General features: G+C 38.2%; 1 protein-coding gene across 1 annotated transcript in view; it reads right to left on the minus strand.

The window, feature by feature from the left end:
• The window catches only part of adam10a (ADAM metallopeptidase domain 10a), a 59,337-nt gene that overhangs the window by 3,904 nt on the left and 31,727 nt on the right, over nt 1–23,706 (minus strand). Inside the window, exons 4-10 of the mRNA XM_034049841.3 lie at nt 20,495–20,653; nt 8,261–8,364; nt 6,181–6,330; nt 4,489–4,581; nt 4,030–4,213; nt 487–650; nt 93–276 (exon numbers count right to left, since the gene is read on the minus strand). Of these exons, the coding sequence (XP_033905732.3) occupies nt 93–276; nt 487–650; nt 4,030–4,213; nt 4,489–4,581; nt 6,181–6,330; nt 8,261–8,364; nt 20,495–20,653 (1,038 nt within the window). The remainder of the gene's footprint in view (nt 1–92; nt 277–486; nt 651–4,029; nt 4,214–4,488; nt 4,582–6,180; nt 6,331–8,260; nt 8,365–20,494; nt 20,654–23,706) is intronic.

A 23,706-nucleotide genomic window follows, 5' to 3' on the forward strand; every position in this document is an offset into this window, starting at 1 on the left:
CCTGCACCACCAAATAAATCTGGAGCACACCGTTCTTTGTGGATTCCGTCCCGCTTTACTGCGATTCTGTTGTTCTTTATTTGGAAACTTACCAACAAAGCAGCTTCCTCTCTTCTTTTCCAGCACCTGGCTAATGTTGCGGACACTGCAAATGGAAAACTTGTTGTTGTTGAGTTTGTCACCGGAAGTTGCTCTGGCATACATGATGTAATTTCCCTTTTCCTTCAGGCTCTGGCTCTTGGACTCCCCTGGGGTGCATTCTGTTCCAGAATCATGCTACGGGTTCCAAAAGAATCAATGGAATCAATACAGGACATAATGGAAACACGTCAAAAGAGCAAACACACACTCAGAAGAGAACAGTCTGTAATTTACACAAAAACAGCACTGTGGCTGGTAGAAACCTTGTAACAGGTCATGTAAGGGACACAGACTTCGAGGTGCACAGTTCAGCCTTGCACAGTCAGACAGAGAGGCTCTACTCACAGGAGAGCCAAAGTTGTGTCCGACTTCATGAGCGAAGGTTATGTGGGAGACCTTTGGTGGCACATGGGAGGCGTAGTTCTGAACGGTGATGATGCCAGTGTTCAGGGACTTTTTCTTGCCATCAGAATACAGCTTGCTCTTCTCACAGATGCCTCCCGAGCTGCCTGTAAAACATAAGGGGATATTTATTACTGGATCATTGGGTTCTGGTTTTATCTGCTGAAAAACAAACTTAGGAGGTCCATAAAATAAGTATTTCTCCTCCTTCAGCCCTGATGGTGTTAAACTACTGGCAGTAGTCTTTTTGGGGTTTCTTACTGGCAGCAGAAACTGTACTGGTAAATTGGAACCCCCAAAAAGACTGCTGCCTCTAGATTTTCTAGTGGTTCTAAAAAAAGTGTACGATTAGTTTTACGTTTATTTTAGCAAGTTCACTGTGGGACCATGCTTTCCAAGGTGTGCAGTCTCCAGCATGATGTGCAATTTGAAAACAATCTCATTTTCCATCTTCCAGCAAAGACCACACAACTGGTTCATTCAGTCTGCAGACAATGTAATGTCATTTCCAGCTGGTCACTAAATAATCAATTCTGTGAAAAAGTTGATCTGAGTTTTCTTACCATCATTATGTTCTTACAGAATATTGTATCACACGAGCAGGTTTACTTATAGTAATACTAGTGCCCCTAGTGCCTGACAATGCACAATTCATTCCAACTAATGGATTTGCTATGGACAAGATCCTCAGCAACTGATGGTTTATATATTAAAAATGGACTGTAATATACACAGGCAATTTGTATCAATTGTTTCATGTACAGTATTAATGTTAAGGCAAGCTGTAAGTACACTACATTACAATTCCTACTCAACATCAGATAGAGTAACAAAAAAGGTGCCAAATAAATTGCTCATTAAAATATCATCCGAACTGCAGAACACACACACACAAATATTAGTCAAGCAAAGAACACAGCCTCTTGCTCTCTGCTTACAGCCTCTTGCCCTCTGCTTCTTGAAATGGACATATAAATTCTGTAGGGCTAATTCAACCTAAAATGCACACCTTAACCTCCAGCCCTTTCTGACATTTCTGCCTTTTCAGATCAAAGCAGCCAAAATGAAATGCCATCCATCTGTAAAGCCTCCAGCACTTACTGCAGTGAGTTTGACAGATTAAAAGGTATGCATTAGTTACTGCAGTTTCAGTGGTTCAGTGTTCCATACTGTATTAAAATTAACATGAACACATTCAAGAAGATTTTTACTTCCCCGAAGAAGCCCATGTTGAAAATATTAGTTATCCTGGAAAATGTCATAGTATTTAAAAAAACAAACAAAAAAAAAAAAACACCACACACACACACAAGTTTAAACCTATGGTTTGTTTTAATAGACAGAATCAAAACACAAAGGAAAAGCCACTTATACAGTAAACTTGGTGTCTTCAAAAATCGACAAACTCACAGATTTTTACTATTTCATCATGGGAAGTATCCAATGGCTCTAAAGCAGTGCAGATAAATAATTCAAGTCTTTACACTGTTAGGATGCAGGACAGGGCTCTCTGCTCTCTGTATTAGACTCGGTACTCTCTTTTCTACATTAATGACCTGCATTCAGCTGGCACTGCCGCTGGATTACAAATGGAAGCAGCAGCTACAGTTTTCCATAAGGTTCCAACTCCGAGGAAGCAAATGAACTGCTTGATCAGAACTGCAGCGTCAGGGCGATTACTCTTGAAAACATTTCACTTAAACACTCTGAAGACAAGCCCTGTGTGTTTGAGCAAATATCTCAACTTACTCCAGAGACAACCCAGCCCATTCTCACATAGGAAAGTCACCTTGGACAACTGCAGGGTACATAGATCATCATTAGGTCTCATTATGAAACTATTTCAGTGAAAATGGAGGTTACAAAAAATGATACAGAACACAAGATTGCTTCCTCAAAGCATCTTGTTTAAAGTCTGGGACTGATTTCTTAAGTCAAAATCTAGAATCAGACATTAGAAAACTAATGCTTGTGAAGAATTTTTATACTAGACCATGTAATGGCCAATATGGAATTGATATCCAAATCTCAAAACCATTTATGGAAGGCTATGGGGTTCAAGGCCTGGCTCCAACCCAGCTGTGAACTCAGCAATATCCAAGACAGTGCGGGACACCGGCCACAGTATCTATTTAGGCAACAAGACAACACCAACAAACTTTTTATTTTTTTTGCAGGCCTGATAGGGCTAGCTCTCAATGTCTAACTTCTACAGTTTGGGAACAGAAACAATAAACATCAGGATCAATGAACAGACTGAAGCAAGCAGGCGGCTTTCGCTTCCCGGATTCCAGGGATTAGACCAAGATAATGATATTCCCAGGTTTACAAAAAAACAGGAACAACCGAAAACATTTAACCTTTTCATTGGTCCACAAAAAGAACACCGTGCCGTGCCACTATAATAAAGCAAACTTTTATATATTTTATATATTCCTTTCACTGTCTGTGTGCTTTTAATTAGTTTTTTTTTACCACTTTAAATTGCAATTGATCAAATCAGCACACATTAGGGCACACCGAGAACAAATTGAATTACTTGCACTTAGATAATTTAAAACCGTGATGAATTTTAAAAGGGCATTGTCAAAATCTATACAAAAAAATTAAAGACAGGGACTGGAATATATGAAAGTATTGTATGATTCTCCAATAATAACAGCGTAGGGCTTAAGTGGATTACAAGTCCAGGGGGCCCATCACTGGCTCGGACTCATGAGACACATCTCACTGGCTTTCACTAGGCAAGATTATTGTGTCTCATGATTATTATTTACATTGCTTAGCCTGAACTGCAGAAATAATTTCAATTTCGGCTGCAGCAGCTTGTATTCAGTTTCAAAACTTTTATCCATTACCTTGGCAGTGCATCAAACTGAACCTAACTGAACATATTGCCTTTGTGTTTAGACTTGGCCTTAACCACAGCGTTTTAAATACCTGAAACTGGATGAATTAAATGAGCACACGACCTGCATCCCCCCCCCTTGTTAAATGGAAATGTGAAATCAGACAGGTTCCTCCACACAGCCAAAAATCACAACTGGAAAAGCAGCTCCATAGCGTTATAGCCAAAAATTCCCTATAGAATTATCTAATTTTATAATGTTACGTTAACATATTGAATTACATACCACTTTGTAGTTTTCTGTACTACTATTATGGCTTCCAGTAGACTTGCAATATAATTTTGTAGTTTCTTTGATCACATGATGTCAAATAAATTGTGTTCATTCTTTTTTTTTTTTTTTTTTTTTAATTATAATAAAAACTTTTTTTTTTTTAATGAATGTCTCAATCCTAACATTCTAGGTGATGCAAAATTTTAGTTGGTAAAAATGTAAATGTGCGACATGCATACACATGTAAAGACAGATGGGCAGGCATCTCCTTATATTTACAGATTCAGTTACTGTGCTGAAGCAGGTCACAACTGGATACGAGGTATGTAAAACCGCAGTGTGTGACGTATCAATCAGACTTTACCTGCTGGTGCTCCCACCCAGGCCAGTCCAAGGACACCATCGTCAAAGTCTCGATCCGTGAACACGTAGGCCAGGCAGTAATCGTCATGGTTCTGTTCGGAGTTCAGCTCCAAAAACTTCTCCACTCCGATGTTAGCAAACCTGAAGGGGTTGGAAGGGTCTCTTTCATCCTGCGTCGTATTGATCTGGGAAAGAAAGGAAATACGGGACCAAAAATATGGACACAGAGTCAACACGTTTATACGTGAAATACAGGATTGTGGGGTTTGGGGGGGGGGGGGACATCATAGAAAGGTAATTAAGTGTACAAAATAAAAAATCTTATCAATATTAATTTATCATTTACCCTAATTGCACGATTATTGATTTGGAAACTGTAGAAAATGTTCAGGCCACTAGCTCTAAAAGCTCTCTAGAGAGTAATACTGTATATAATAATCAATAGAAAACAAACACTTACTCTGATTCTCTTCACCATGAAACTGATATTTCGAACTCCCAGGAAATCTGTGCTCTGGTAAATGGAGTCAATCGCTTTAATGTGACTGGAGATCTGCAAATCAGAAAGGAAACACGATTTTCCTAAATGTAAAATTCTACTGTATTAGCGCATTTCCTCCACTAGTGAATGAAAACAATATCCTATTCATGTTATTCTCAATGCCAGGTGAGAAACACGTACTTCAACCAGCTATAAATCCATTATACAGAATGGTAGAGGTGAGTAGCTTTAGCCTTAGCAAACACTCCACCTGAGTATTGTCACAAGTACTACAAATACATTTAAGTTGATAAATCGTATGCTAGAATGAAGTGGCACAGTGCAAGATTGTTCATGTATGTATGTATGCATGCATGCATGCATGCATGTATGTATGTATGTATGTGTCACACACACACACGAGAATCGACTGCTGTGCACATAAAATAATTTTTGTGGCACATTAAGTGAGGATGAGGTCTAGGAGGCAGATTAAGAGAGGATAAGCTCTAAAGAAATTAAAGGGTACAATTATATAGGGTTCCACATTGCATTTTTAATATCACTCTTTATACAGGAAGAATCAGATTTTAATTTAAAATGTTATTTTTAAGAATGATGGAAGATTTTTTTTTATAAACTGATATCCCAAGGGTAGCAATCTCCTCTAGAGCTCATAAATCATTTGTAAAACACCACTATGAACCTGGCAAACAGCCTGTACTCAAGGGTTTCAATTAGCCAGATCTGCCTGTATCCAGCAAACAGCACTCTAGTAATGGTACAGATAATTGTGGCATTCCCCCCACCAATTATGAATTGTTCATGCACGCAGATGTTATTTATAGCAGCTCAGAATCAAGCCTGCTATTGATGCTCAGAACATTGAAAAAACAAAAGATGAACAAACACACAGTTTGACAACCTCTTAACCCATTTGGACCCATAGTCCCTAATAGACAAATTATTTTATAAAAGCATTTTGTGAATTATCGTTACCATAATTTATATTTGAGCTAGGATGAACACAGGATTTTCATCTTTGGATATTCGCTAAATTTAAATATTCGTTTGGATATTCGTTAGTTTTTCAAAAAGTAATAAAAGCCATTATATTGCTCTGAACGCAGGCAGAGACAGCATAGCAGCAGGGGCAGGGGGGCGTGGCCCCTATGTGTGTGCCTTTATTTACAGCAAGACCTTACAATATGTAACACATTAAATTAGAAAAATATCCCAGGAGTAAAGAATAAGATGTGTAGGACTTACTTTACCCCAGTGAATTAACTACAAAACAAAGGATGCCAAATAGCAGGTCAGGTAATTTAAAAATACATTTCTGATGAGACGGTAAAAAAGTACAAGGTATTTGTCATTTATGTATCCGAACACATGTCAAAAAATATTTGTTCGAATATTTGTCCCAGTAGCAATATATATTGCTGCAATTCTGCCATTCAGACAGAAGGCCATGGCCAATGTTAAACATTAGCCAGCTGCTGTTCCACAGAAAGTAGAGGGGGGGGGGGGGGGGGGGGATAAGGAGCTAAAGGGTTAATTAAATGTATTTGGAAATATACATGACCAATAAATCAAAAAAAAATATCACAGCAGTAAAATGCGATATTTCATTTCCACTAGGTCAGGGGCTTGGTGGCGTCTCTTGTGTACCTGTGCTATAACGGCTTCCCGCGTGCCGTAGTACTTGAAGAACAGGTGGTCTGTCTGGATGAAGAGCTGGCAGGTGTTCTTAGGGGGTTGGGTTGTTCTGCGTTTCCTCAGTAAGACAGGTCCATCCGCGGGCTCCTCCACTACCGTCTCCTGTGAAGATACGTAAAGGAAGAGGGTTAGCCTTCAGCTTCACCTGGAAATGACAGGTGCATGGGGGCTTCATGATCCCATATATATATATTAGATTTGTTAAACTCTAGTGTGTTCAGTCATGTGGGATGACAAAAGAACTATAAACTTTACACCCCCACTTAGTTTTCATCAGGAGGGCTCTCTGAACAAGAAATTCAGATCTTTATATGAAATAAAACCTTCAAAAAACTTTGGATTCAATTTGAATACATTTGTTTGTTAAATTACATAGCTAACCGAGTGCAGGAAAACAGTTGTATGTGTAAGCATCAAGGTTACTGAGTGGAAATGCAGAATACAAAACTGGAAGTGTCAAAAGCTGGAAAAATCCAATGCAATACTTTATCTAAACTGGACATGTACACACAAACAGGCAGGGACAGCACTTGTGTATATAAATGATTGACTGCTATACTAAATTAAGGAATACAAACCAAAAAAAAAAAATCCTTGTTTTAGGTTTAGTTGGACTTGCCAATTGAACCTCAGATGAATTGTAAAAGAATCTGGTTTGGATTCAGACATTTACTACTTAATGGAGTATAGTATATTAAAAATAAAATAAAATAAAATCTGTGCAATGCATGCATTGCAAACTAGGCCAAGTCTACAGGGTTTCAGAAAATAAAACTAATTAAAAAAGTACAAATAAAACTTAAATTGTGGCAATGTTACTGTGTCAGCCATCATGTCCAAAATGACCTAAATCTGAAAGTTTACTGTATAAAACTCCAAAATGAATTAAAGGGCCTCTATATCTGGAAGTGAATGGGCAGGCTTCTAATCTTGTTTTTTGTTTATATGATGAACTGGCTTCAGTTTTTCCAAGCTTTTCCAAGCTTTCCAAAACACCATGTTTCCTTGCTTTCATAAATTCATTAAAACACACACACACACACACACACACACACACACACACACACACACACACACTCCGCCAGTCTACCTACAGACTGTAATAACAGACTGTTTCAAGTTGATTTGCTATCAGTTTTGCAACAAAGGCAGCAATTCCTGAGGTGAAATTAACATGTTTCTTTGTGTTCTAATTTGGAATCAACTAAACCTAGAGGGAACCAGCAAATCTGAATATTGGCACTTGCTTCAGTTTTAATAACCAAACACGTATTGTAGCGATTGCAGATAACCTCTGGGTCCCTAATTAAATGCAGTGCCAACACATTTCAAAGAATGGACACGAATGCAATTCAAAATCATTACATTGTATTCACCTATGGGTGTTGGGTTATTTATTTGCTTTCTAGGTCTAGATTTGAACTCACGACAGGAAAGGAAAGTGAATAAAATTACCCATGAAGAATGTGTAAGCCAGACAGACTAGCAGTTTGCATTCATATGTGTGTATTGTTGTCTGGCCAGGATTTTTGATTGATGACTGACGAGTTTTGAATGGATGCTGCTAAAAAGTACTGCTCACAAATGTTGCCTTTAACAGACTTACATTTAAGGAATTATACAAGGAAAGCCCCTTTCTTTTCAACATTGGTTACTTCCTCGCAACAGCTCAGCAGGCATTTGAATGCAACAAATAGTTAAATTTACTTATCGCCTGTATTCATCATAGGAAAACCACATAAAAACTACAATTTTAAAATAGGTACTGTATTAACCATCTATTACCAGTCAAATTCACATCTTTGCAAAGCTGAGCTCAAATACTGTAGCACACTGATGCTACCATTTCAAAATGTCCAAATTACAGAGCTTGAATATTGAATCAGTTTGTCTAAAATGCCTACATCATTTGTTATTATAGCTAGTTTATTAAGTTTTGGACACAAGCAGCAGAACTGACTAGAAATAATTTAGTGTTCAATAAAATTAAAATAAATTCTAGCCAGCATCCGCCACCTTTCCGATTACTTACCTCTGGATTCTCTTCCAGAGTCCCTGAAGACTGATACTTCTTCATCCTGTCAAACACAGAGTGATCAGCGCAGCCTCCCTGTGCTCCATACTTGTGTGGGTACTCTAGAAGGAATACCAAGAGATACGACGGGGTTATTTCTTGGAGTTTGAGTCCGACTACGTGTTGGCTCCTTTCTTTCTGCCACACTCATAATGCATAAAAGTCGGACTGCAGTGAGAGTTCAGTAGTGGAAAAAGAAAAAGTCTTAAAGCCAATAAAACGACTTTTTTGGACCAGAAGAACTACAAATAGGTGCGAAGACAATTTGTTTGACTAATGCTACTATAGTATCAAAACATTATATATTACACAAGATTCAGTGCCCCTAAACTTCTTTTACTGATAATGATAGGGGAGTTATGGCTTGATAATGCCGATATACAGTATCTCCCAAAAGAATTCTGCAAGGATCCCGTTTATCAGAAGTGTCCACAGGAGTTTCCTGACTAATTGTTTTCTTCTCCAGAAGTAGAAGAAATCATCAGGATTTGGACATTGAGGGTTATGGACCGACTCTCCACAGATTAGGAACTTAACCATGTAGCATCACAGCAGTGCACTTCAATACGCGTCTCACTGCTTTATGGGCATTGATAGTACAACAGTGCAAAGCTCACTTAAACATATTACTGGTGATAAACGATAAAAAGTGTTATAGGCTTAAGTGAATTAAGTTAGTATTTTTTTTTTTTTTTTTTTTTTTTTTACAATTAAATTAATATATTAAACATAAAATTCGCATCCAAAAGGATTAAAAACTCAGAACATACAGCATCACCAAAAAAATTACATTTTTTTTTTTTTTTTTTTTTGTATTTGTCCCTATAGCTTTTTAAAACATTTCAACATTTCCTTGGAATAGGCTTAAGAACTTTTCAGAAGCAGCTGGCAGCATTGGCTGAAAATCTTGGCTATATATATATATATATATATATATATATATATATATATATATATATATATATATATATATATATACAGTACTGTGCAAAAGTTTTAGGCATGTGTGAAAAAATGTTGTGAAGTAAGAATGCTTTCAAAAATAGACATGTTAATAGTTTATATTTATCAATTAACAAAATGCAAAGTGAGTGAACAGAAGAAAAATCTACATCAAATCAATATTTGGTGTGACCACCCTTTGCCTTCAAAACAGCATCAATTCTTCTAGGTACACTTGCACACAGTTTTTGAAGGAACTCGGCAGGTAGGTTGGCCCAAACATCTTGGAGAACTAACCACAGTTCTTCTGTGGATTTAGGCAGCCTCAGTTGCTTCTCTCTCTTCATGTAATCCCAGATAGACTCGATGATGTTGAGATCAGGGCTCTGTGGGGGCCATACCATCACTTCCAGGACTCCTTGTTCTTCTTTACGCTGAAGATAGTTCTTAATGACTTTCGCTGTATGTTTGGGGTCGTTGTCATGCTGCAGAATAAATTTGGGGCCAATCAGATGCCTCCCTGATGGTATTGCATGATAGATAAGTATCTGCCTGTACTTCTCAGCATTGAGGAGACCATTAATTCTGACCAAATCCCCAACTCCATTTGCAGAAATGCAGCCCCAAACTTGCAAGGAACCTCCACCATGCTTCACTGTTGCCTGCAGACACTCATTCGTGTACCGCTCTCCAGCCCTTCGGCGAACAAACTGCCTTCTGCTACAGCCAAATATTTCAAATTTTGACTCATCAGTCCAGAGCACCTGCTGCCATTTTTCTGCACCCCAGTTCCTGTGTTTTCGTGCATAGTTGAGTCGCTTGGCCTTGTTTCTACGTCGGAGGTATGGCTTTTTGGCCGCAAGTCTTCCATGAAGGCCACTTCTGACCAGACTTCTCCGGACAGTAGATGGGTGTACCAGGGTCCCACTGTTTTCTGCCAATTCAGAGCTGATGGCACTGCTGGACATCTTCCGATTGCGAAGGGAAGTAAGCATGATGTGTCTTTCATCTGCTGCAGTAAGTTTCCTTGGCCGACCACTGCGTCTACTGTCCTCAACGTTGCCCGTTTCTTTGTGCTTCTTCAAAAGAGCTTGGACAGCACATCTGGAAACCCCTGTCTGCCTTGAAATTTCTGCCTGGGAGAGACCTTGCTGATGCAGTATAAATACCTTGTGTCTTGTTGCTGTGCTCAGTCTTGCCATGGTGTATGACTTTTGACAGTAAACTGTCTTCAGCAACCTCACCTTGTTAGCTGAGTTTGGCTGTTCCTCACCCAGTTTTATACCTCCTACACAGCTGTTTCTGTTTCAGTTAATGACTGTGTTTCAACCTATATATTGAATTGATGATCATTAGCACCTGTTTGGTATAATTATTTAATCATACACCTGACTATATGCCTACAAAATCCCTGACTTTGTGCAAGTGTACCTAGGAGAATTGATGCTGTTTTGAAGGCAAAGGGTGGTCACACCAAATATGGATTTGATTTAGATTTTTCTTCTGTTCACTCACTTTGCATTTATTTAATTGATAAATATAATCTATTAACATGTCTATTTTTGAAAGCATTCTTACTTTACAGCATTTTTTCACACCTGCCTAAAACTTTTGCACAGTACTGTGTATATATATATATATATTATATATATATATATAAAATAAAAAAATAAAATACTCAATAAATCCTAAACAACATTTGTGTAAATGTGCATACCTTCCAGTGAAATGGATGTTAAGTACAAGATGAGAGAACTCATTATCCGCTAGCACAAAAAAAAAAAGCCACTAACAGCATGGCGGAACTGACAGCACTAATTTCTCTAATCTTTGCAGAGCAGCCTTACTGCAAATCTGTTTTCTGTTCACTGCATTCAGGACAGCAACCAATCTTAAAACAGACTGAATTCAAAAGAAAGGGTGACTGATGACTGCATCTTTATACAGTCCGAGATTCAACTCTGAATGGACCATGCGCTACACAAGATCCATCAACAGAGTACAGCGGACTCGGTCAGCCGTTAAAAACCACTTTTAAAAGTACATGCAGTGTTTTTTATTTACTGATCTTTCTAACACAAGCAGGGAATGACAAAACTACTAAATTTCCACATTGTTCTGAACTCCTCCGAGCAGCACAATTTAAAGTATCGCTTCTCATCTTCCAATGCCACTAACGCACTAATCTTACAGGGCAGGGTGACCAACAGCTTATTGGAGGCAAGAATGATCACATGGTGTCTGCCATCATCAGTACACAACATAGCATTCAAAAAGGTCAAAACAATATTCCCATGAACTGTACATAGTCTCACTTTGTGAATTTTAAACTTCTATTTTACATTTCTCAGGCAGCAGAGACATCTGTAACATCCTCCCAGTTCCTCCCCTGCCACAACTTCCAAGTCAAATTGAAATGCTCCCTTTTGCAGCAACATAGTGATTGTGTTAGCCAGGCACATATTTCAAAGGAGAGGATATCTTTTTTTTTTTTTTTTTTTTGTACAAATGTATATTGAATTCTACATGAGACACTAGAGTATGTGCTGATCACACCCCAGACATCCCTATAGCAGAAATGTTCTTACAGTAAATGGCAGTGTGCTGATCCATACTTGGCTAAGCACTGGGTTATAATTGGGTTTGAGAGCCTTTATAAAATCAGCTAGGGATCTCAGTTCAATACTGTACTACTAGATCTGTTTGCACTTTGCGCAAACATGATGCATTTTAGTCTTGTTATCATTTGCATTTTTACAAGATAAGGTATCCAGCCGATTCCCAGTTCCAGGTAACTTGATTGTTTGTTCGCTCACATTAGTGTGTAACCGAGACGCATCACTTCAGGCTTTCTGTAGCTACAGCTGAAGAGAAGCTGGAGATAATATCAACATTATTCCCACTCCCCTGGGTGATTATAAAAATAATCAACCTGTTCGGTGAATCAGAAGCTATTAAACAACAAGCCAAGGCAAGGGAGGCAGCAAAGCATCCAGCATACTAACTCTCTCATGGGGCATTTTTTCTAATCTGTGAATGACAACATTATTCATTACATATACAGGTGGGGAATCAATCTACACAACACATACGTTGTTAACAGGCAAGTCATAGCAACATTACTGAAACCCTTTCATCTGCCAATAAGTGTAAAGAATCTATATCTCACCCAGTTAAGAATGCCCTCCCCCTCCCCCATTACGTAGTTCTGTGGCTCAACAGTTTAACAATATAGACGTGTTATCAGCCAGCTGTGCCATTTTCAAGGCTGCCATATCTAGCTCTGCAATGTCAGTGTCTCCAGCACAGACTCCAACCTAAATCAAAAAGGGGACCTTACCTCCAGAGAAACATTCTATACTGTATCAATGTATTCTGGCATTCTAGTTGGCCACCTAAAGCCCTTGTGTCCTACTGAAGTAATTATAAAAATGCCCGAGTGTGGTGTACAGTACTGCCACCAAGGCAGTGTGATGTACAGCATGCAACTACCGGGCAAAATGAGACACACCAATATGGCAGACAATAAGCGTCCTTCAGGCAAACATGTCAAAATACCTTTGTCGATAGCATGCTGGCTCCGATATCAGGCTTATTATATTGAAATTCACACACTATGCAAACATGGGGAGGATTATAAATTTAAGTTTGTGTTTGCCAAACACCAAAATGTAAACTTTCATTAATCCAAAAACATCAGTAATTGGTGAATTTGATTCAAACCAAGCATCTGGACAGATACAAATGATGCAACAGCCTCCCTTCCAATGGATAGTGGTGGATGAGGGACCTTTCACTAAACTGCCGTTTGGCACTGGAAACGAGACAGGATTGTTAGTAAATATGCAAGGATATTTAGGAAAAAAATGTATTCTTAGTGGGGAAAAAAACCTTGACCCAGAAACAATACTTAAAAAAACACGTGAATCCAAATGCTGTCCGGCTTCCAAACTGTAGCTATTTAGAGTGATTCAATCATGAGCAATCAGAATCTCAGATCTGAGCAGGAATGAGCTAGAGTGACTCAGATCACCAAAAACGATGTTCCCAGAAATAAAATGCTTGAAGGGTGTGTAAATCACATGAATCTCATTAGCAACAATATTATTCCGATCATGCGTGTTAAAACAAACACACACAAGTAACTTCCAGATTTCCAGGCAGAATACTGCAGCAATGGACAAATAGGAAAGCTGCACAGCCCCATTACTTAAATGGGCAGTGGAATACAGTACACTCAAATATCTGCAGAGAGTCTTACACAGTACAGTACTGATTAGAATTCAGTTCCTTTGTTGTGCTGCAACCTCAGTTAGAAAGTTCAAAATGTTAAAAGCTCCGATGAAGGATTTAAGGATAAAATCACTGAAAAAGACTAAATTCATTTAATTGTAAATTGACTGCGTTTCCAAGGAGATTAAAATGCCAAGTGCTCTACTACCCCCATGATCCCAAATGTATATAATATAGCTCACTTGTAGTGATTTCTAGGTAAACACAGCCATCTGGCTGCACTATTCCAAGGAAGCTTATATAATTCAGAAATCCATCAAGTTAATGAAAAACAAACAATGCTATGGGATAAAAAAAAAACACAGCATTAAATGAAGAATCCTAAAGCTTACAGCAAGACACACTTTTACAAGCACATGTCTTCAAAGCTGAAAAGTTATCTTTGAGATGGTGTTTTGCCAAATTGAAATTTAATATATTAGCATTTGCAGACAAACTTGTCCTTGCAATTCCTTGTAAAAATAAAATATTCTAGGGTAGGCGAACCATGCAGAGGAGTTCTCTAAATGTCATGCAGCTCTGCCACCCATACAGAGATCACAGCCACCCAGTCAAACAGAAGCCAAGCCAGCACCAATACCCTTAACCCTTTGTGACAAGGGTGTCCTGAAACCAAGAAACAATAATGTAAGGAAGATTACGCTTCAAAGGAAGTTGTACGCTGCTGACTTTTCTGTGTTCAACTGAGGGGTTAAACTCCCAATAGAATGAGGACACCTGCTATTGAAAGGGTTACTTTGTTCTTGCATACTTCAGAATACTTCATAATTTACAGACGGATTTGGGAGCCTTCAAACTCTAAAAGCACAGTTTTAAAAGTGTTCGCGTTCTGCAATTGTATTACAGGTTTCCATTCACCTCCTACCAGGTATAGACTTTTAATAACATTCTGAAGGAGCTACACCAACAGCAAACCAGAGTACAAATGCTTTACTCACGAGAAGAGTCTTCATCTAATGCTGAATAAAAATTTGATTTGTGCTTGTAGACAATAGAAAGCTAAATTTCACTGAATTTTGAACTCCTGAAAACAGTATCCCCACCCCTTATTCATGGGAACAGGCCTTCAACTTAAAGCCCAGAAACAAATCAGCAGGATTCCCTGTTTTATTGGTAAAATCCAATGCAGCGCCTGGTAAAGCTGGCTTTCAAACATCCTTAAAATCAATTACTGTAGCTAATTCACATCAAGTGCTTCGGATGATGAGTCATCACGTAACTAGTCGCCTGACTGCAGGGATTCAAGAATCTGAAACTGCTAATCTTTTTATTTTTTTGTTTGTTTTCAAAGTCACTAATGGGAGACTGCCCAGCGCTGGTCACTGCATTCACTGGAAACGGGGAGCAAAGGCATTTTATTAAATCGCTGACAATATATGTCTCCATTTCAACAAAAAGCTCCCTTTGTCTGTTCGCTGAATGCCACCTCATTGAGATGCAAATCATAGATTGTCACCAATGAAAAGGCACCAAGAGAAAAAGAAATTAAGTGTGGGTGTGTACAAAAGCATTTTAATTTCAGAAAGCTGCAGACTGAAATAAATTTCTCTTTCATTACTGCATTTAACTTTTTCTTGGGACCAAATGTAGTGGACATGCCCACATACAGTATGGAGTAAGAAATGAATGGGTTATCTTTGGAGACACATTTGCACAAAGACATCCAAAGTTACTTTAAGTGTATTAAATGCTTTGTGCTTTTTATAAAATGTCTTTTATAAATGGCTAAACTGGGTATAACAGTAACAGGAGGATATCCTTCATCAGTCCGCTAAATAACAGACAAAACAATGCCATAAAGAGTTTAGTACTGGAAACGTCTGCAGATCACAGCAAGTACATTACTGTAGCAGATTATTAACAGCAATACTAGTTTTCTCCACAAGAGGTGGCTAGAGAGAACTGCATATCAGAAACAAAACTGCAGTAGTGTACAGTAGATTGACACGAATAAAGCATCACACCACAAGTTTTTTCAGCATAAGTTACCTATTTATAGTGATATTAGTTTATTAAACTCTACCAGTTTGGTACCACGGTCCTTAAAAAAGGTTACTATCCATTATAAATTCAATTAGGTCTAATCCTATTGATCAGTTGCATCCCAAGGATAGAATTAGATGTTTTTCCAGTACTTGGAGCCAATTAAAAGCAGGATGCATGGTAGGAATTTCAATGGGATTATTTCAACCACGGCTACAAGCACAGTAGAGTTACAGCTACATTCCTCTCGGTTCAGGGGTGTGATCTGGCCTTCCACTGCCTGGGGACAGTATTCAGCTCTCATTGCACTCAAGTTCTGTACCGCTGTCTGACTGGAATGATTCCTGGCAAACCAAAGATCATGTGCCGGCATTGTGTGTTACAGCCAGCAGTGATTCGCTATGAACCTTTATGATGACAGAGACAAGAGGCTGGGCATTGGATTACAGTAACAAGTAGGTTAGTTCGTACTTCACCTTGGCTTTAATCAGCATCCTGATAAAGACCACCATGAAAGTATCACAGCAATGCCGAAGACATTGATTAATCTGTCATGATTATGTTCACACACCTCCCCATTCTGCTTTTCAGTGTAAAACATACCAGTCGTATCACTTAGCTATAAATTGTCCAGTAACAAGGATTTAGTAAACCAACAGGTCGGTTTACTATTGTAAATCCATGTTTACAGGTACAATTCAGGGATGGAAATAAGACTCCCATTGCATAGCAGTTTGATCCACTCCTGGTTTTACCTGGAATGGGTGAAACTTTTTATGCATTAGGAGTGTAATTTCCATCCCTGAATTGTACCTGTAAATAAGGTTCTGTGGCAGTTGTGACTGTAAATATATTCTTGAAAAACTTTGAAGGACAAACTCTGCAAAATGCATGTCATCAAAAATGTAAACCAATATCAGATTTTTCTTAAGATGGTTGCAACTGCAAAATTCAGCCACCTGATGGCACTGTGTGCTATGTGAAACTCCAACAGACCAAGTTTGCAAAATTAAAAAAAGTTCAGAGAATCATCACATCAGGTGCAAGATAAACCAACAAAGAGCTAGCTCTGCATACTGACTTGCATAATTAAGCCCCTCTGAATGTACAGTTAGACAGCAGAGATTGTCATTATACGAGAGAAAGGCACACAACCTATATCAGAATACCTTAAGGGAGATTGGCCAATCTGTTGGTTTTACCTTTAGGGCGCACGAGATCTAATATTATTTAGGTCACATCAGGTTTGTTGTCATTTACAAATCGTGCTACAATTTAGCAGAAACATACAGTATGGGACAATCCTCTCCTCCACTCCCCTCCTCTCCCACAAAATACAGGTCAAAGTGGAGAAGCCAAGCGCTCCAGCGGGTCATATTTCACATAGTATTTGTGCAGATAATGGGCTAAATTTATTTAATGCCATCAACTCATACTTGCCTTGAGCAAGCACAGTATCACTGGAATTCTTAAAAGCATTTATACATAACTGGCAACAAAAACAAACCAAAACACGGATGACTCATTCAATTGCTAACTGATAACAGCTGCAGTTAAAACATATTACATTAGATTCAAGGTTATATTTAGAATGCACTGTGTGCAATTTCACGCTTTAGTCCAATCGTGTTTAAATACAGTATACCGAATTTTAAATTCCCTGCTACTGTAGTTCAGTTCAAGATGGTTTTAAATACACAATGTGTGTCCAATATCAAGTGCGGTGTACAGATTTACATTCAAAATATGTCCTAGTCTAATGCTTCCTCAGGCAAAACTTTTTTGTAATTATCACTTTATTGAATTTTGTCTTCAGCCTCACAGGCAGTCAGTGGATTGGAAATTAAAAAGCAAATGCCAGCAATTTGTCTTTAGCCGTTGACGATTTAAAAAACTTGCACTCTGTGCAATGATGTATGGTATAGGTCAAGGATCACATGTTTTTCTTCTAGAATAAGGAAATCCAGCCACAAGGCCAGACAAACTCACAAGTTAAACAGCGATGGAAACAAAAAAAATCTTAACAGGTGGAGCAAAAGAACCAATTCAAAATGATTATAATCATAAAAAGTGGAAATTCATAAAGACTTGCAACATTACAATGTCTAGCTGTATCCATGAAGTTCTGTCAATTGCCTCCTTGTGGAATACACTGCCACATTCATGTCAGCAGCTGAAATTGCGCAAGTTGGTAAAGTAAGAAATGCCACGGCAAAATAGTCATTCAGTTTAAAAGCAGTCTTATATCTTATCCATTCTGCCAAACAGCTTATTACAGCTTATGACACTCTCTTCATTTCATTCTATGTCTGATGTAATAAAATCAGACAACCAAAACAGGCAGGATGTAGCAACATGCATAAATAGTATAAATCCACACTTCATGATACAGTTTAATAGGAAGTCCAAAGATCCAATCAATTTGTGAGTTTTGACAGAACCTTTCTAAAGGCTGAAGCTAGAGAATTGGTCCACTGGAGAATTGACACTGCATTAAAACTAAACTGAAATATTAAAGAATTCGGCAGTGAACATTTCACACATAACTACCAGCAAAGCTGTGCCTCAATGTTTTCTAACCACCTCCCTCGCACTTATAAATTCTAAAACTCAGCTAAATGATTAATGCTGTAAGATTTAGGTTTTGCCAAGAATTCTTGCCAAACATTTAAAATGGTGTTCTGGGAAGTATGGATCTGCTGCTGGCAGAAAAGCTAAAAAAAAAACCAAAAAAAAAAAAAACACGCACCTCAAATAGACGGGTCTGTCGGATAATGGAATCACTGTATTGCATTGAAATAATGCTGGAGTCACAGATACTATTCAGGGATTACCAGAACAGGTTCTAAAGAAGATACCTCCCTTTTTCAACCTTTGAATGCCACACGCTTCACATGCAAATCACAAAACACCACGTGAAAGTGACATCATGCAACAGGAACACATTTTAAATGCTTTCTCAGAAAACAAAGGCAGTGCTGTATTGTACAGTACAATTAAAACACACACACACTGTATTCTTAAACTGAGGGAACACAAAGCCACTTGGAACTTGGTTTCACGAGACTAGGTTTCAGGCCACAGCATGTCCTCCTTGGGGAAACTTGGTACAGCAATGTTACCTCAAACTTGGTCTCCCGGTCTCCTGGACCAAGTTTCAAGCCACTGTTCACGGGGAAAAAAAAGTGGCTTTGTGTACCCTCAGCTTTAAGCCAATATGAATTTCCTCAGCTTTGTTTAACGCAACGTCTGAACTGGCTTTCTTTGTTTTAAGCTAAGCTCTGTTTGGTTTGTAAATGGAGGTCTGTTCTCGAAACAAGCTTGGAAGTCTGATCAGAAATTCAACACTTCAAGTGTATCTCTGTACTGTATTTTCATCTATAGAACAAAAGATCTTTCCCACCTTTCAACTAGAGTAGGAAATACAATACCCACTACCTATAGCGATTTGCATTTACAAGGTAAATTAGGATTATCCTCTCTGCCTTGAGGGCAAGTCATTCCTTATAACTGGAGCCCTGTGTTTTTACCAACTATAAAACAAAATTATAAAGCAAACACAGAATGACATTTTTAAATTGGGAGATTTGTACAAAAAATATTTTAAATAAATACTTGCAATCGTAGTTGTCAAAGCTCAGCCGTTACCATAGACACGGTGTGAAGATAATCTGAAGCTGTCTAGGACTTGCGCAAATGTATACATTTTCCCACTTTTGGGAATTCAAATTGTGACGACAAACCATGAAAAAAGAAAACTTAAGAGTTGTGTTGCATGCTTGCGTTTAATTCTTTAAAATTTGTAACCTGCTTTTTGAGTTAATGCTAAACTGTACAACATTCTGAAACATGCCATTTTTGTTGTTTTTGTTGAGTTAAGTATTTACTGTAAACAGGCAGTTAACTAAATAGGGGGGGACTTCACGTACGTTACTGTTACTGCCGCTAATGAGAAATTATGGTAACTAAAATTATTTTTCTGTGCTAGTCTGTCAAAATGTTATATATATATATAATAAATTTAAAAAAATGCAGATAATGCTAAATAAAAAGTATGTATATAGTTAACACACAATGTATACTTTGTTTTTATTTATATACCGGTACATCTATTTGAGTTATTTTATTAATGTGCATCTGTAATAACAAAAAAAACATTTTTAGCAGTTCAAACTAATTTGTGAAATAAAACAAAAATTCTAAACAATAAATGATCACAGGGCTTTACTTGTAACCCACACAAGTGGATATGGGCGTCTGCTAAGAAATAAATAATAATAAATAATAAATAATAAATAATAATAATAATAATAATATCCAGCTCTTTACTACTGCAGTGTAAAACTGAGACCACATCTGCTTTGTATGTAAACATACAGGTTTCCTTTCTTGCCCAACATGCAATACATTCATGACTCTTCATATTGAAACACAAACTTTTGATGGTAGCCAATGTGCTTTCATAAATAAGTAAAGTGGGACGTTCTTCTGGTTAAAGCATACACTGTTAAATGCACCATTTTCAGGTCCACAGGGCTGCTGCACATAATGTACTGTCACAGCCACCCATGCGTTTCTGAACACTGGTATCCTTCACCTGACGAGTAAAGTGCAGCAGCCCCTTTCATTGCTTTACTGCTGGGGATCCAGCTGCAGCATTGATAAGCTTGCATTGTGACCACCATGCAGCAAATAATGCCTACCTTCAAAATTCACATATTAGTGAGGCATCAACTGACTGTTCTTTAAAATAAAACACATTTGTTAACAAGAAGTAGTCAGCAGTAGTCCATGACGATCAAATCCAAAATGCACAGACAGCATGCAAAGCACAACAGCATTTGGTTCACTCCCCAGTACCTGTGGACACAACTGAAGTCATCGCCTTGACGCCTCAATTAAGAAGCAATAGTTTCATACCCGACTCGTAGCTTTGAAAATATGCTGCGATCCCGCAGAAGTGAAATTACTCACTGATATCATCCTCGTGGTAGATGACAGAGTGGAAAGGCACTGATCTGTCCTTCAAGTATCTTTCTGAAGGCTCCACGTAGAAGGTGCCTTGGTGAGTCTGGATGAAGCCTTCGAATCTGCCGTCCACTACAGAGCCATGGCTCATGCTACCCTTTTCACCTGCAAGACGGGAGATTAACTCAGGTTGTCATTTGTTCCAACATTCATTACAAGTCCAACACGATTTGCCAAGGCTTCAGGAATTACAAGTAGGCAGTATTGGGAGAGGGGTGGGGTTGGTAATGTGTCAGCTGTGTGGCTTCATAACCATTTAAAACATACCCTGTGCACTGTGGGGTTCCTGCTGTAAAGAACTTTGAAGTCAGCTCTACCTCCCAAGGAACCGCAATCTCATCTCTAAGATTGTAATGAAGTAGAGGGGACTGAATTCATACTGTACAGCCTTCAATAGTCAAGATCATCTCAGGAAGGGAAACTCCTGTTATCTTGTCTTAATAGCCCTTCCCAGCCTCCACAGCAAAGGGCTGCAGAGGGTGTGTGTGGAATTATGGAACATTTATATTTCAGTCCAGCATTGCAGACAATTCCTGCCACTCCCAAACCAACATGATTCTATCCGACTAGACAAAAAAAGAATGTTAGAGATACTGAAATATTATGGGATGTGTAGCAGTACGAACATTCTGGAAGGTATGGTTACTACAATATCTCTAGCTTTCATCGACTGGACAGCGGATGGGTGTTTGTTGAGCAGATTTAAAAAAAAAAAAAAAAAAAAAAAAAAGGAATTTGGCACCAAGATATGTTTTTACATACAGGTTCAACTGCAATGATTTGAACTTTCATCTACATCATAGAATATAGCCCTGGTCCATAGTATAGTTGATTTTGTCTTGTTGCAGCAAAAGTAATACTAAAAAATGAACAGAATAATAACATTTAAACAAGAAGCCTTTGCCATATATCCAGTTTGATTTTGTTACTGAATTAATAAAAGGGGAAATCTTCTTTGCTTATTTGGCAGGTACAGTGCGAGCCATGTCAAAAAGTAACTTGTTCTCTTTAAATTTTGCAACCTTATTTTCAAGCAGCAACTGTAAATAATTTTGAATTTTCACAGATGTTCCCATGTGGAAACAAACAAAATGGAATCAATAGATTAATGAATTTCATTACATCAAAAATGGCATCACAAAGCGTTTTCTAATTGTTCGGAGGTAGTCGCACTTCAATTAATTTCAAGCCTTTTCAGAAGCAACTCATCTAAGCATCCTGAAAGCGTGGGGGACACCGAATTGTAGCACCGAGCAGTGAGGTGGCAATCCAGAGCCAACATTAAAAGGAAGGGGTTTGATTTTTTAAGCTTGACTCAGATTTAAACTGTAATACATTGTCAGTGTTCTGAAGAGCTTCTGAAATGCAAGTAACTGTTATTATACCACTTCCACCATTTCCACTGCTGATATTTAATAAATGATGTGGGAATGTAGCGCCTCACATCCAGACCCTCCCTGTTATAATCACGCTTTGCTTGGAGTCAATCTGTTCAGAGCTCATACCTATTTGAATGGACAGGCATTGTTACCACTTGTTTTCTTTTTTAAAAAGGCATACGGGTCACTTCAATAGCAGCTCTCGTAATGTGCGACACAATGATGGCAATCAAGAGGTTCCCTGGTCCTCAGAGGCATGAAATGAAAGCAAGCTCTGACACTACTGTATTTCTGCTTCCCATTTTCAACGTTTAAATGTTCCATAACATGCCTGCATTACAGATGGCAAGGTATCAATTTGCAAAACTTAAAACGTGTTTCAAGGAGGAATGATGAACACAGCCCGTCTGCAGCATCAAGTGCAGTAACCAACCTCTGCGACAGAATGTAACATGTTGAAATTTGTGTCCGAGTTAAACCACAGACAAACAGCCTTTCAAGAACATTGAAGAATGAGGGATGACTGAGCTGCTGGAAGCTCAACGTTGAAAAGAGAAATGGTTAGATGACACAGGTGACTGGTTCATGTACTGGATCCTTGAGCAATAAATAAATAAACAAATAAATAAGTAAACAGAAAACAGCCTGCAGATAAGATCTTAGCCGATTCCAGACTGCCTGAGATTAAAGGGCTGACCCAGGCTTTCAAAAGACCAGAAGAGGGATGCGGAGCAGCTACAGAACCACAGTATCTATGTTGTTTTGCACAGATTTCATTTTTATTTCTTTTTATGGAAGACTCTTAACAATATAGTGCAATTTTTGCTTTGCTCCACAAAAGAATCCCGCCGAGAAATTAAAGGAATTCTTGATGTGAAGCGGATTATTGTGATATGATCATTATTCAATACTGACTTATAATGTGTAATATACTTAAACATAAAAATACATTTCTGGAAAAAAAAAATGCAATCAAGTTCACTTGAAAGGAAATCAAACATCACATGCTTTAAAAAAATTAAGGTTTTTTTTATTATTATTTATTTATTTCAGCATTATGCCTTTAAGCAATCACATTTATCCGTGCAAAGCCAGTGTCTGAAGACATGCAGAGATGCCATGGGAGAAATAGGACTGCGGTACAGAACTGAAGACATGTTCCCATAGAGAGGAGTAGGGAGTGTAGTCAGTCAGTTCAGTTATAATGAAACAGTCCATTTACCCAAAACCCAGCACTGGTAGTACAGCACTTTGGAACAGGAGACTCCAATAATTGAGAAGAAGCACACCAATAAGAAATAATTCTTCAAATTCTACCACGTCTCATTAAAACAAACATGCATCTATTAAGTTCCAGATCGTTTAATACATTCATTGGAATATGTATTGAACGAAACAGACGTATGCATGTATGTATGTATGCATGCATGCATGCATGTATGTATGTGTTTTCACATCTTGCATTAGCAAAAAGCAACAGTGCAAAGCCCTTCAGTTACCATAAAACCAAGGCCGTTAGCATCGATTTTTCGCCTTAGTCTAGTGAAAGAAAGCTTTGCCAGCTGAAAGCTGAAGGTGTAGTAGCACATTGCCTGAGTCGTCTCTCAAGGGAGAGATTCAAAATGACTCATTTCTACATTGCTTTCAGTAAACCTTTAAAAACACTATTGTATGTGTAAACCTGGACATTTTGGTTCAAGGGAAAATGCTTTGCAGTTTGTACAGTGCATATTTCAAAATGTGCTAACTGTACTGTATTTTAATACAATTATCCAGCTA

Source organism: Acipenser ruthenus, chromosome 21 (assembly GCF_902713425.1).
Source record: "Acipenser ruthenus chromosome 21, fAciRut3.2 maternal haplotype, whole genome shotgun sequence".
NCBI lineage: Eukaryota > Metazoa > Chordata > Actinopteri > Acipenseriformes > Acipenseridae > Acipenser > Acipenser ruthenus.